A 14,334-nucleotide genomic window follows, 5' to 3' on the forward strand; every position below is an offset into this window, starting at 1 on the left:
GTTTATTGTAAATATGCAGAATAAAATTAATATTTTTGTCTTTATGCAAAGCTATGGAATAAATAGCTAGCAATGCTAGGTATAGATGGAGGCCAATGTATTTCTGGCCATCACAGCTTCTTCTTATTTCAGTTTTGTGCGGTGCTGCTAGGCCTTGGGATTTAAAGCTGGAGGATCTTCATATCATACATGTAAGAAGCAAGCTATGCTTGAGCTCCTTAATAGTAGTAGCCAAATCCAGATCCATAGCCAGAGCCATATCCATAGCCACAGCCACAGAGAGAGCGTGAACCATAGCCATAGCCACAGCCATAGCCACAGCCCAGTCCACGGTAGCCACAGCCACTGTAGGAGCCATAGCCACAGCCCAGACCTCCATAGCCATAGCCCAGGCCTCCATAGCCATAACCCAGGCCTCCATAGCCACAGCAGCCATAGCCTCTGCCTCCATAGTAGTTTCCGTAGTAGCCACACATGGTGTTGGTTGTTGAGGTTGTTCTTGGTAGAGAAGGAGTGTAAAAGAGTTGAGTCTGTATGGTTCTGCCTGCAGAGAGGCTTTTTATATGCTTCCAGTGTGGGTGGAACCGACCATGTGCTCATGCCATAGGCTAATTTTAAGACTGATCTAAGTTAATTGAATTTTTTCCTCGAGCATATGACAAAACCTCAAAGTTATTAAGGAAGTTTGTTTGGTTTGTCAACTAGGTGTCCCATGAAACAATTCCACACTAATGATGAAGGGACATTAATACACAGAAATGTTTATTGTGCCTGCTGCATGCATCCATGATCTGTAGAAGGTACATGTGTGCTAGTTTATCACAAAATGAAATGTCTTTCTTTCCCTTGAGCATCCCAAAGTAGCCATTTCAAGAAGTACACTTCATCCTTGTTATTTACCCAAAATATTTTTTTTGTTCTTTAGTGTTTTTACTGTCTACCAATAACAACAGAGGAAAATTTGCAATGTCATTTCATTTCTATAATGCAATTAACAAGGATCCCTGCGTTTTATTTTAAATTTTTATTTTTATAAACTTTGTAAAACTTGCAGTGAAGCAATAGGCTAAGGCAATTTTGTGTTCGAAATTTTAATTACATCAATTTTTCTTTTAAATTTTGATTAAATTCTTTTCGTGGACATAAAAGGAAACCATTATCTTCCTTTACAGTTTTCAATTTTTCCTCAGGTCTATCACTATAAATGATAATAATATTATTCAATATATTAAACTTCATAAATTATGGTTTTTGATAAATACCATGTTTTAGCTTTGTAAAGTTTATGTGATTTTTGCCAGTCATGTTTATAAAATTTGTGAGACCTGAAATGTTATTTTTTCTATTACTTAAAAAATTATCGATCAGCAATTGCTAAGAAAATTGTCCGTATTTTGTGATTTATAGTAAGTTAATATTGTCTGGGGCATTTCTCCCTTCAGACAATTGATTTCACCAATATATTCTTCAAAGTTAAATTCCTTTGTGACATGAAATAATGTTGAGCAGAAAAACTGCTTTTAGTCATCCATGTGGAACTTTTTGTAATAACCATTAAATATTAGATGACTTTGTTATTTTCACTGGACTACCCAGGCTGTGAAGACACACAACAGAGCATTTTCCCATTGTGTAAAAATAACCAAGCACAGCTTTGAAAGGTGGAGGAAGATAACTTCATTCTACAAACATGTCCTAAACAATGAACTGAAGCATGGGCCAAAGGTGTTTTGTGTTGAAATATCGTTTTCCTATGGTTTCCCAGCAAGGCCAAATAGCTGGTATTTCATTTTGAAGCAGTGAATCAGGTTGAAGGCAGGAAGCCATATACATGAAGGTAAGTGGCCTGTGGAATTCCAGACACAAGATAAATTCAATCTGGATTATCTACCCTGAAAAGCAATGCAAAATAGAAAAATTAAAATAATCTTAATAATAAAGCAGTATCTCCCTCTTAGTAAATAAAATGCAATCATTCTCCATACACTTTAGCAGTCTTTCTGTTTATTTGTTTGCCAAATGTCGCTTTGTAAACAACATGCACTAATGTGCCAACATATTATTTCAGTCCCTCCTTAGTGACTCATAGGAAGTCTGTACTCTGTCACATTAAATTTTCCAAAAGTTAATATCAGTTGCCACAGATCTCATACTTTACAGTCAACCAGCTGTCATGGTGAAACCAGAATTTTGAAATGGTCACTAATTAAAATAATATGAAGTCATTTTCAATTTTATATGTAAAAAGTTTTTGTAAAATTGCAAATAGTGAAGAGAGTAACCATGTAAATACTTTCACAACTGGTAAATGTCAATAGAAATTACAGTTTTCCACATAAGTCAAGGTTAGAAAAGTTAGAATCAAATTTAAAGAGTCATTTTTGTCTTATAAAGTACTAATGTTTAGTTTTATAATCAGTGAGTGGTTTATGTGCATTAAAACAATCTGTTTTAATGAGTAACATTTATTCCTGAGAATTTTTGCATTTGTATCATAATTGAGAATTACAGAAATCTTTCATGGACCATCTCTGTGCTCCACTTGCCAACATCACCCATCATCAGTTGCTATACACAATGGCACACCCATTGCAACATATGAATTACACCCATGCATTATTATCTCCCAGAGTCCATAGTTAATGTTCACTCTTAATAATAAATCTTCTTTGACGTTGACAAGTGTTGTGTGGCTTGCATTCACCACTACAGTTTCATTGTTTTATAGCCCTGCAAATTCTTTCTTATGCCTGCGTGGATGTTGCAGCATAGCCCTTTTTCAAAAGGTTCTGCACGCCTACTGCTCTGAAATATAATTAAATATTACTTCCCACAAACAAGCCAAAAGAACTCTTTACCTGGTGAAATCGTCTTTAGTTTTCCCAGGTGTTTACATCATTCACTATTATACTGTATAAAGAATTCATTTACAAAGTGTATTTCTAAAATACATGCTTCACTTTTAACCTCCTTTTCTTCAACCACGTGAACTTTCGACACTCAACATTCCTATGGAGCCTACCCCAATTCCATCTCAGTTTGTTTTTTGATATTTTCTTTAAGTTCTGAGACACGGTCAGACTGGTCACCTATCTAAAACCCTAGAACACTCAGTAGCCAACTACATTTCTTGTGATTTCTTTCACTACTTGTTTATAGAGTTTTAATTCAATCTCAAACATATTCTTGATATATATGTATATATATCCTAACTGGTGAATGATTTAATTCTTTATCTTTAAATACATAGATAGCTAATATCACCAAGGCAAAGCCCACAATTTCTAGGGACACCAAATGATATGTTTTTCCATCACATACATTAAAGAAAATAACATCAAGTCCTTGCAACGACGGGTGGGTATCCTTCACGTATCCCTCTGGGGTTGCATTGGCTGTCCATCAGGAGGCTTTCCCTGACTCGGCATACTCTCCTACAGAGAGATTTCCTAGTGTCTATTGTGTGCCCTCTTAGAGCAGCTGTTTATGGCATCTTAATTGATATTTGTTACAAATTTATAAACAACCAAGAAGTTCTCTTTTAAAATTTTTGACACTTTTGTGGATGTGCTTTCAGGAAAAGACACTTTGTATTGTATAAACAATGCAGGGAATCTTCCCTGAGGGAGACTACTTTACCCACCTTCTGCATTCCTTATTTCCCTCTAGTTCTATATCTGGGGCTGAAACTTTTTGAGATTTACCCCTTCCATGTTAGTATGTGTCTTAGTTATGGTTGCTATTGCTGTGCTGAAACACCATGACCAAAAGCAGTTTAGAAAGGAAAGGATTTATTTGGCTTGTGCTTACACGTCATCGTTCATCACTGAAAAATGTCAGGAACTCAAGCAGGGCAGGAGCCTGGAGGCAGGAGCTAATACAGAGGCCCTGGAGGAGTGCTGCTTACTGGCTTGCTCAGTTTCCTTTCTTATAGAATCAGGACCACAATTCCATTGTGCATACATCAGTTGAAGCTGGGTACTAGAAGGTCACTTGTTCTGTGTGTTTTATCACTTGTGGTTTTCTGTAACAATTTTTTTCAGGGAATAAGCTCTCAGGCCAGATCCAGCTCAGATGTTCTGAGCCTGCGTCCAGAGTGCAAGGTGTTTTCAGTAAGAACAGACTCACTTTCAACTGTTGCAGTGGGAGTAACCAAGTGCAATAGCAATGGCCTGTAATGGTTTTGGAGTCTCTTGGATTTCTCTAATCAAACACTCAAAAAAAAAAAAAAAAACTTGTCATGACTGTGTTATTTTTTTTTAATAATCTACAGCTCTTGTGGAGAGCATCATCCTCTCAGATGGGGAAATTTCATTAAAAATGTCTATGTATGTACATATATATTTATATATGTATGTATACACATAGATGTTCATTATTATGTGCAATTTACATGAGTTAATGTAATATGGTTCCTTATGACTTTTTCCAGACAGCCTTACTGTTATTTTACCCTTCTTCTTCCACTTCTGTCTTGACCTACCTCCTTCTCTCTAAACAAAACCCCTCTTTTTTCCGAGTAGCCCCTTGGTATCACTTGTATCCCCCTACTTGTTTCTTGTTTCCCTAATGCTCCTACTCCCATGGTCTTATTTATTTATTCATTCATTCATTTATTTTTGCTTTCATGGTTTCTGCAGTTACTTGAGGACATAAAATCACACCTGAAGATTTAGAACCGTACACCACAGATGAGAAATCAAAGTCGTTTTGATTTGAAGTTCTCTATTGCTAGGAACAAGGAATATGATTGAGATTTTTCTTAATTGCTTTTAATTCTTCTTTTGAGAATTCTCTGTGCAGAACAATAGCCCATTTTTAATGCATTGTTGAATTGCTTAACTCTTTGCTTTTTGAGTTCTTTATACATTCTGGCTATTAACTTTCTGTCAGATGTTTGGCTGACAAAGATGCTTTCCCATTCAGTGTGCCTTCTCTTTACTCTGTTGAACTTGAGATAAGATGAAGAAAGATTGAACAATTACCCTAAAATTTAGAACTAAGGCAAGAAAACATAAAATAAAAAGTATAAAAGACTCGCAATAAAGCTCTCGATCTCTCTGTTAAAGAGTTTGGTTTCCACAAATCAAGAGATGAGAGGAGGAAGGTGGGAGAAGTAACTTGTTGCAGGGGAAGGATTAAAATAATCTTGATTTTCAGATGTATTTTCTCTAAAACTAGACTTTAATAATTAAGAGGCACTAATAATAAACCCTGACCTGAAACAATCAGCAATTATCTAAGAAAGTATCACATTTAACTTAAATATGAAGAAAATTACATATGCATAGAAAATTCTGTCTTCACACTAAAACTTCAGTGAGGTTTCTGTTTCATTTATCCTTACTTTAACCCAATGTAAAATAGGAATATCTTTAAGATATCATATTGTTAGTTGTGTTAACAAATGTTCCAGGAAGGTCAAGGATACGTCTTAAGAACCTGGTATTATGATGATTCTATAACAAACATATGCGAAATGCTACCCAAATGTCATTATTCAGACTATAGATGTAGTTTATTTCTATAGTTTTAATGTAATTTTTTAAACAACATTAATCAAATTTGACAACAAATTATTTTATATGCAAAGAATCAAAAATAAATCATGAATGTAATAGTAAAATGCCACTCTAACTAAATATCAAACTGTATTCTTATTTTCTTTTGTATTTTAAAATATTTATGTCTCATAGGAACCCTTCAGGAGGTTCCATTACTCCATTTAATTGGTATATCTTCATACCAATCCCAAAGGTATATACTATGCCCTGAGCCAGTATCTATTGAGAAGCAGATCCATGTCTCAAAGTTTAATGCAATAAATCTGAAATAATTACATACATATTTCTGATAAAAGTCAATATAATGATGTTAGAGATGAGGTTCGCAAGCATAGGGAATGAATGGCATGAGTAAAATACAGAGTTAATGGCAAAAGAGCGCTTTCATGTTTCTATTTCTATTCTAGATTTCATAACAAATCAATGTGAGTAAAAACACTTTTGTCTGGTGATATCAATACTGACATTTAAATTCAGGTTTGGAGCATTACGAAAAAATTATCATTCATTTTTGGCGTTATTAACACAGGAGTCATGTATAAGTATTAAAAAAAATCTTAACAATAATCATGAATACTTTCTTCCCAGGCCATGATTTTGTGTTCAGTTCTCTTCAGGAAACCAAGATAATTAAACTTGTGTTTTTAAATATAAGCACATACTATGAATGCTTTGCTTAGTAGTGATTTTAAATTTTAAGATTCAAGAATAAAATAATAAGAATTAAAAGGCCGTAGATGAACACCACTTGCAGGAACTATTTTCTTACCAAAATTTAACTCTTTCTAGAGAACTGAATTTCTTTTGCGGAGTCAACAGTTTAACTACAATGATCCACAGAGCCTCCCCTAACAGGGTTTTAACATTTCTTTTGGTTGTCCTCCCTAGCTAGTTGATTGAAGAAGGATGCTTAAAAGAAATTTCACACTAACTCAGAATTGAGAATAATAGACGATAATTTATTTAGGAGTAGACTTACAAATCAGAGTCCTCTGCTGGAATGGAGAACAGAAACCAAATCCTGCAGCTGAAAAAGAGGCCAGATGCATGCTCTACATCGGCATAAGTAGTATAAGAGGCCACGGCCCAGTGGCCGGGTAACTACTGGCTGGAGGATTTCCTACAGCAGTTGATAGGACACTGTTGCTGGAGACAACACACACCTTGGATGAAAGATCATTCTGAAACTGAACTGTAGGTTTTCTGCTACTGGCCAGGTTTCATTAGGACAGAAGATGCAATGTGGGTGTCAAGGACAAAGGGCTTTAGTGGTTTTACCAAGATAAGAACTACATGAAATACAATATCAATCTCACAGGCAAGATGTGCCCACTGGTATAAAAGGAGCATAAGAGCTATAGTGGCAACCAAGGGCTCTATAATTGTCTAAAGACCATTCCACAGGAAAAAAAATTATAGTTATTAATCCAGTGACAAGCTGATGTCTGATGGAGTTCTTAGGTCCTAGGAAGAGTTTAACCATAATTATCTAGCTAAATTGGCACAACACCAAACTGTCTTCTAAATATTTATGTTTCTACCCATATACAAATAGTACTCCCAGTTTTCATCAGATTAACTCACAATAACAGTGGTGAATATGGAGACTAATAGCTGCTCAGGGTAGTGAGAATAAGTGGCTGTGGAGTGCTCAGCCTTGAAAGGATATTGATATTATCCCCTCTAAAACCGGGGTGGGGGCAATATGGAAGAGGGGCAGAAATAATACAAGAGCTTGAAGATAGGTATAATTTCTGTGAAAAACTCTCTTGTAGTCATAACACAGTCAATATAATCATGGCCTCAAAGCAGCAGTAGCTATCTATAATGGGCCTGCACAAGACTGGACCAATCAACAATCAATAGCCAACGCTGGAGGAACAGAGTGGTCCTACTCTTTTCATGCTGAAGCATTTTTTCTAATAGTAACATAACACATATAAATACACTTTCAACAGGATAAGAGCCTTGCATTGCAAAGATCTTTGTTATTAATGTCACAAACAAAGGATGGGATAGCACAAGTGAAGTAGAAATTGTAAAGGTATACCTAAAAAACATTTATATGTTAACAAAGAAATATAAATATATAAAAAGGTCATAGAATCAGAGTGCCAAGATGATAGTCCAAGGGGTATAGGAGCATGTCTGTAAGTGTGGCAACATGAGTTCAATCCCTATAACTCAGGTGGTGGAGAAAAGGGACCAAACTTCAACCATCTCAGGTTTACCTCTGAATTCCATAAATGTGTTATAGAACATTGACAGACACACATGCACAATAAATAAGTAAATAAATAAATAACAACGATAGTAGTTTATAATTTTAAATAAGTTTATTGAGAAAAGAGGAAAAATCAAAATGCAAAGCTTTTGACAGTATTCTGCTAAAAGACATACAGAAGTTCACAGGATGAGTTCTAAATGCTCTTCATTCTCAGGAGTCACATACCGAGAAGTAAAAGCCTCAGGACAATATCTAAAACACATGAGAGTGTACATCTTCAAGAGGTCATGTCCCATTCTTATCTTTTCACTTGTGAATAAGAGCCTCTAAGGAGTTTCAGGAAACACTTGGACAACTGGAGATTTCTGAGACCACAGTTGGAGAGGGTGATACTGTTTCATGATGTCTTCAGTAGTAATAACCAAATCCAGACCCATAGCCAGAGCCACATCCATAGCCAAAGCCACAGAGAGAGCGTGAGCCATAGCCATAGCCACAGCCATAGCCACAACCCAGCCCACGGTAGCCACAGCCACTGTAGGAGCCATAGCCACAGCCCAGGCCTCCATAGCCATAACCCAGGCATCCATAGCCATAACCCAGGCCTCCATAGCCACAGCAGCCATAGCCTCTGCCTCCATAGTAGTTTCCGTAGTAGCCACACATGGTGCTGGTTCTTGAGGTTGTTCTTGGTAGAGAAGGAGTGTAAGTGACTTGTGTCTGGATATTTCTCCCTGAAGAGGTCCTTTTATATGCTCTCAGTCTGGGTGGAGCCCACCATGTACCCATGCTATTGACTAATTTCATGACTAATCTAATTATTTTGTTGTTTTTCAACCATGCAAATGCTTCACGGTCATTAAGGAAGCTTGCTTGGCTTGCTATCTCATGTACGCATTCCTTATCTAGTTTAGGGTTTCAGTAAAGCAGCGCACATCCCATACTCTCATAGCTACACAATTCTGAAACAAATGACGCTTCCATTCTAGCCTTTGATGACGATGCTACAGGCAGAGGCAACACTTTCCTGGTCAAAATATCATTTGCTTTGTATCTCTTTGAAAATTCATTTTCTGCTCCAGGTTTCAATTCCTTTCCTTTTCTGAAGTCAAACATATTTCTCTCCCCTTGATGGCAATGGCAATCCAACTAATAAGTATTTCAGAAAATCAACTCTGAGCTAAATACATTGTTTTATTGTTATACAGCTGAGAATAATTCCATCTGGATTTAATTTCTATAAAACAAAGAATTTTTGTTTGTTTCATGGGCTCTTATTTCTCCACTTATTTTTACAAATAAGATCATGGTGATTAGTCAATACTTTAATGAATATTGCAGTGATAATTCATGTAAGGAACTATACAATTATTTATAGTTACTATCATATATTTAATTATTTTAAGAAATTTTGTTTTATCAATATCTGACAGCAAATGCTGAACTCTCAGTTTTACAATCAGTCCTGCCCCATTCAGTTTGTGTGATAATAAATCCTCCAATGAAGTTACACAAAACAAGGTTAGTTTTATATTTAGCAGGATTGGGTGCTTTTATTGTATGAGGGACTGGGTCAGAAGTGACGCTTCCAGCACATCTACCTTGGTTAGTGTCAAAAAGAGCATTTTAATACTGTTGTTCAATTCAAACACATTTATTCATTCATTTCTTGTTTGTGTGTGGGAGTGTGCATGTGTGTCAGTGCATGTATTGCGTAGGTGCATGATAGGTGTATGTGTGTGTGTGCCTGGGTATATGTATGTATGTATGTATGATGATATGTAGTCTATGCTGGTCTTAGACATGGAATTATGCCACTACTACATCCTGAGTGCAAGAATTGCAGGTTACATGCCATGATTTTCAAATGAATCTGTACTTTTGAATGTTCTCTCCATTAATGGGTGTTGGTAGACTAATTTTACAACAATTATTGAAATTTTATCAGAATTATCATGATAGTTATGATACTCTCAAAATTATGGTTGAGAATTTTGATTTAGATGGCATTACCATTATGTATTGTTCATATTTCACACAGTGACCTCATTTATCACAGTACAGACAATCAATCAATAGCTTAGAATATATTTTCAGGAAAAATTATTTAAATGACATGATTTTTGGTCTTTCTCTAGTCCAAAACTTTTAAAAAGTCTTAAAAAAATAACATGGCTGAACTTCTTCAGACAAATAAGAAGAAAAAAGAAAAAATAAGAAAAAAGTATACTTAACTTTTAAAATATTTCACTGAATGAGTTTTAAAATTTTATTGGAATGAAATAGCATATTGTAATTGTATTGTTGTAATGGAATAATCCCTTCTAGAAACTATGTTGCTTAAAGAAAATTTTACAACATTTTACCTTCACAAAACTTTCTCAAATTAATCTCTTTATTTTTGAAAAAATTGAGTTTCTCTTCCTATACAAACAGATGGAATATTCACTCAAGGGGATTCCATTTTTTTTTTCTACCAGGGATTTTCGGTCTCTATTGTGTTCTTAAGTATAGTTGTTGATAGTAATTTTTTTGTTTTTATTTATTTATTTATTAAAGATTTCTGTCTCTTCCCCACCACCGCCTCNGCTGTACAGTCTTACTTTAATTACAGGTGTGCAACAGGAGAAAGAAAGAGAGGGAACAGCTGGAACACACTTACTATTGAACTTCTCTTTTTTTTTAATTTATTAAAGATTTCTGTCTCTTCCCCACCACCGCCTCCCCTTTCCCTCCCCCTTCCCCAATCAAGTCCCCCTCCCTCGTCAGCCCAAAGAGCAATCAGGGTTCCCTGCCCTGTGGGAAGTAATTTTTTAAAAGGAACAAAATATCTTCACTTGGTCTTTTGAATCCTCCCTACAAACTTTAGTTTCATTTTTTCTAGTATTTTCACGTGTTTTATTTTCTTCTTATTCAAGTACATTGTGTTTTTATTGTGATTGCTATATATTCTCTTGAAATTTCTAATACTGGGATCATAAAGACTTCTACTGTCTTAATAAACGTTAAGTCTAAGTTCACTCTATTTTTTGAGCTTTGGACATTCAGAATTACCACCCTCTTCTAGTGTAGAAAGACTACCTACCATGCCTCTTCTCCCAGCTTCACACATTTGCTTTAATTTTAATATCATTTTAACTACTGCTCCTGTTCAATTGTTCAGTATCACTTTTATCCTTTTTTCTTCATCTCTTGCTCTTAGTTGTGATGGTGAATGTCTTAGTTTGGGTTTCTATTACCGTGAAGAGACATTATCGATGGCAACCTTTCGCTTTTATAGAGCTACAGATTTTTATTACACAGACTAATTTGAACATAGAATACATATTGGGTTTGATTCATTTTTAATTTATTTTTAAACAATCTTTTATCATTTTACATATCTACCCAAATTCCTACTCCTTCCCCTCCTCTCGTTCCCCCCACGTTCCTCCAATTTCAGTTGCCAATCTACTTCTCAGAGTTGGTAAGGCTTCCCATGAGGAGTTAACAAAATCGGACACATCACTTTGAAGCAGGACTGGGGCTCTTCCCCTATATCTAGGGTGAGCAAGGTATTGCTCCAAAGAGTATGGGCTCCAAAATGCCCGTTCAAGCACTAGAGATAAATCCTGGTTCCACTGTCAGTGACCCCACAGACTTCCCCAGCCACACAACTGTCACCCACATTCAGAAGGCCTAGTTTGGTCCTATGTAGGTTCCCCCAGTATCAGTTCAGAGTCAGTGAACTCTCACTAGCTCAGATCAGCTTTTCTGTGTGTATCCCCATTACAGTCATGACCCTTTTGCTCATATTATTGCTCCTCTGTCTCTTGGACTGGCCTCTGGAAGCTCAGTCTAGTGTTTAGCTGGGGATCTCTGCATCTGCTTCCACCAGTTGCTGGATGAAGGTTCTAGAGTGAAAATTAAGGTAATCATCAATCTGATTACAGGGAGAGGCCAGTTCAGGTACCCTCTTTATAAAGAAAAAAAAAACATTTAATTGCGGTGGCTCGCATTTTCAGAGGTTTAGTTTATGATCATCATGGTGCGACATGATGCTGTGCAGGCAGACATGGTGCTAGAGAAGCAGGTGAGTGTCATATTTCTTGACCCGAAGGCAACATGAGGTGGTATGAGTCACTGGGTATGACTTGAGCATATAGGATACCTCAGATCCTGCCACCACAGAGGCATCTTGCTCTAACAAGGCCATACCTAGCCCAACAAAGTAGCATCTCTAGTAGCGCCACTCTCTATGAGCTTATGGGGGCTCATTGCATCCAAACTACCACAGTGAACAGCCAGATAAGTGTTTTTAGATTCACCCCCACCACCTCATTTGGTTAGTTATGTAATTTTCTTCCATTAATCAGACATCACATTTCCCATTCTTATCTGAAAATATGCATCTCCAAATGACCAACTGACATTCATAGATTGATGGCTACCTTAAAAATTCAGCAATGGAATATCTACAACCTATATTTTTCTCCAAAAGTTTTTTTCCATTTTCCTCTGCACCTTTAAAGTCAACAACTTCTTTCAGGCATTATATTCATCGTGGCTGAATGAAAGACATTTTTAAAGATGAAAATGCTTTGGAGTTGAAGTACATATCAGCATGATTATTTATGTTAACTAGAAATGGATTAACTTTGGCATCAGGAGCAAACAAGTCACCAAACAAGGGGAAGAATTTCTGTAAAGGACATATTATATTCCTTAGCTGATGACAATATTTTCTTGAGTATATTGGTAGTGAGAGAAATTTTAGATGGCTTCAATGCCAGTTAATTGCTGATGTGAAGTCAACAGATTCTGTGGTTTCCCCACACACCATTCACTTGGTATACTAAGACAGAGGAGCTTGAATTGTTGAAGCAGACACTGCTGCACAGCTGAGCACTTTAATCCTGACACTGTGAGCTTCTGCAGTAATGATGATGGTGGTCTGGGCTATGTATATGTAGGCCTGGAAAATGTGGTCTAAGAAGTATAAAACTATAGTTTCAAAGTCAATAATGGTAATAAAATAACACTTGAGATATCTATGAAAGTAAAGCAGTAATCAGAGAAAGTCTATAACACTAAACACTTAGGTCAGTAAAAATGAAAAGATAACAAAAGTAAATTCATATTCACAACTTAATGAACTTTAGGAACCACAGCTCAGTGAACCAAAGTAGAACCGTTGAAGGAAAAAAGTCAAAGAACACAGATTAGTATAGAAAGACATAGATTTATTTTAGTTTGGGTTTAGTGATGCAGGGTATTGCAGATGAGGAGTCTCTCATGCTGTGAGGCTGTATTATGAAAATGCATTCTCAACCCTTTGATTTATTTACTTTAAAGACAAGCTACCCTGGGTATCTTTGAACTTGCAATCTTCCTTGCTCAGCCTTCTGAGTACCTCAGATTATTAGGTCTCCAGGAAAGGTAAACAATGAACTTGTTAAAATGAAAATGCTAAATTCTATATTTGACAAATTTAATGATAGTGAATAAGTTGACAAGGTAAATAAAATGACATGGCTTTGCAGACATGAATGATTATAATTTTAAATCTCTAGTTGAATAGATATTTCCCCAATGAGGAACAAAGGAACAAAATTGACACCATTACATTTAAAGGAGTCACATTCTTTAGAAGAAGCTGAAAAAAATCATAAATCTGTGCTGAAAAATGAACTTCATTTCTAAATGCCTATTCCAGTATTCTACTACACCCCCATCATAAAAATCCCTGTATAACTTTCATTCTTATTAAAGGGCTCTGGAAGAGCAGAGTCTTTGTCTTGGTGAGCAAAGTGTGAGCTCCCATTCTGCATTGTGGGCATGGCCTGTGACTTCCTTTTAACACAAACTGAAGGTAACATGGTATGTGTCATCATATATGTGTGTGGTTATATTATAAAGTATTCTTAGATGACAAACCTTTTTGTAAGTTAGAAATGAAGACGAAAAGCAATAGCAATTTTGAGACAAGAGGTATGTGACTATTTTGGAAATTTTTATTTTAAATAACTTATATATAAAGTGCATATATTTGAGAGTTATATAGAATGACAAATATTTCCTCATTAATGGAGTTTTCCATAAACACATTTTCATATCTAACCTGGACATAGTATGGAATTGTCCTAGAAAGAGTACATGTAAATAATGTCTAAGAAAATAATCATTGTCTTTCATGGATTCTGAAACCAAACACTTCAATAAGACATTTTTGACATGAACAAATGAAATAAAAATTAGGATTAATTTTATATTAATGGTGTTTATTAGAGAAGAGATAAATGAGGACAAGAAGGAAAGTCACCAAGGCCTTTGGTCTGATGACATCATTCTGAGAATCATAGAAGTGTGAGAGGTCAGGTAAATTTCATTCCCTCCCTTTATGAGCTACATCCAGGGAGGCTGTGTCCTCTGTGTAAGTCAAAGCATATCATGATAGACTTCTTGGCAGTGCCATCTTCAGCGAAGAGGCTCAGTGCATGTGGAGTTCAGAACTGGGAGTCTTAAAGTTACAATTGGAACAGGTTAGAGACTTTCATGGTGGCT

The 14,334-nt window shown here is 36.0% G+C and overlaps 1 protein-coding gene across 1 annotated transcript; it reads right to left on the minus strand.

Annotated features, from left to right (window-relative positions):
* Window positions 1-218: 218 nt before the first annotated feature.
* LOC126499410 (keratin-associated protein 6-3-like) lies at window positions 219-8,580 on the minus strand. Its single transcript, XM_050138595.1, has 2 exons — window positions 8,370-8,580; window positions 219-439 (listed from the first exon to the last, which is right to left on the minus strand). Exons 1-2 carry the CDS (start codon window positions 8,578-8,580, stop codon window positions 219-221), a joined length of 432 nt encoding a protein of 143 aa, XP_049994552.1.
* Window positions 8,581-14,334: the final 5,754 nt, after the last annotated feature.

This window comes from Alexandromys fortis, unplaced genomic scaffold (genome assembly GCF_014885135.2).
Source record: "Alexandromys fortis isolate MF-2015 unplaced genomic scaffold, M_Fortis_MF-2015_v1.1 scaffold_11, whole genome shotgun sequence".
Taxonomy (NCBI): domain Eukaryota; kingdom Metazoa; phylum Chordata; class Mammalia; order Rodentia; family Cricetidae; genus Alexandromys; species Alexandromys fortis.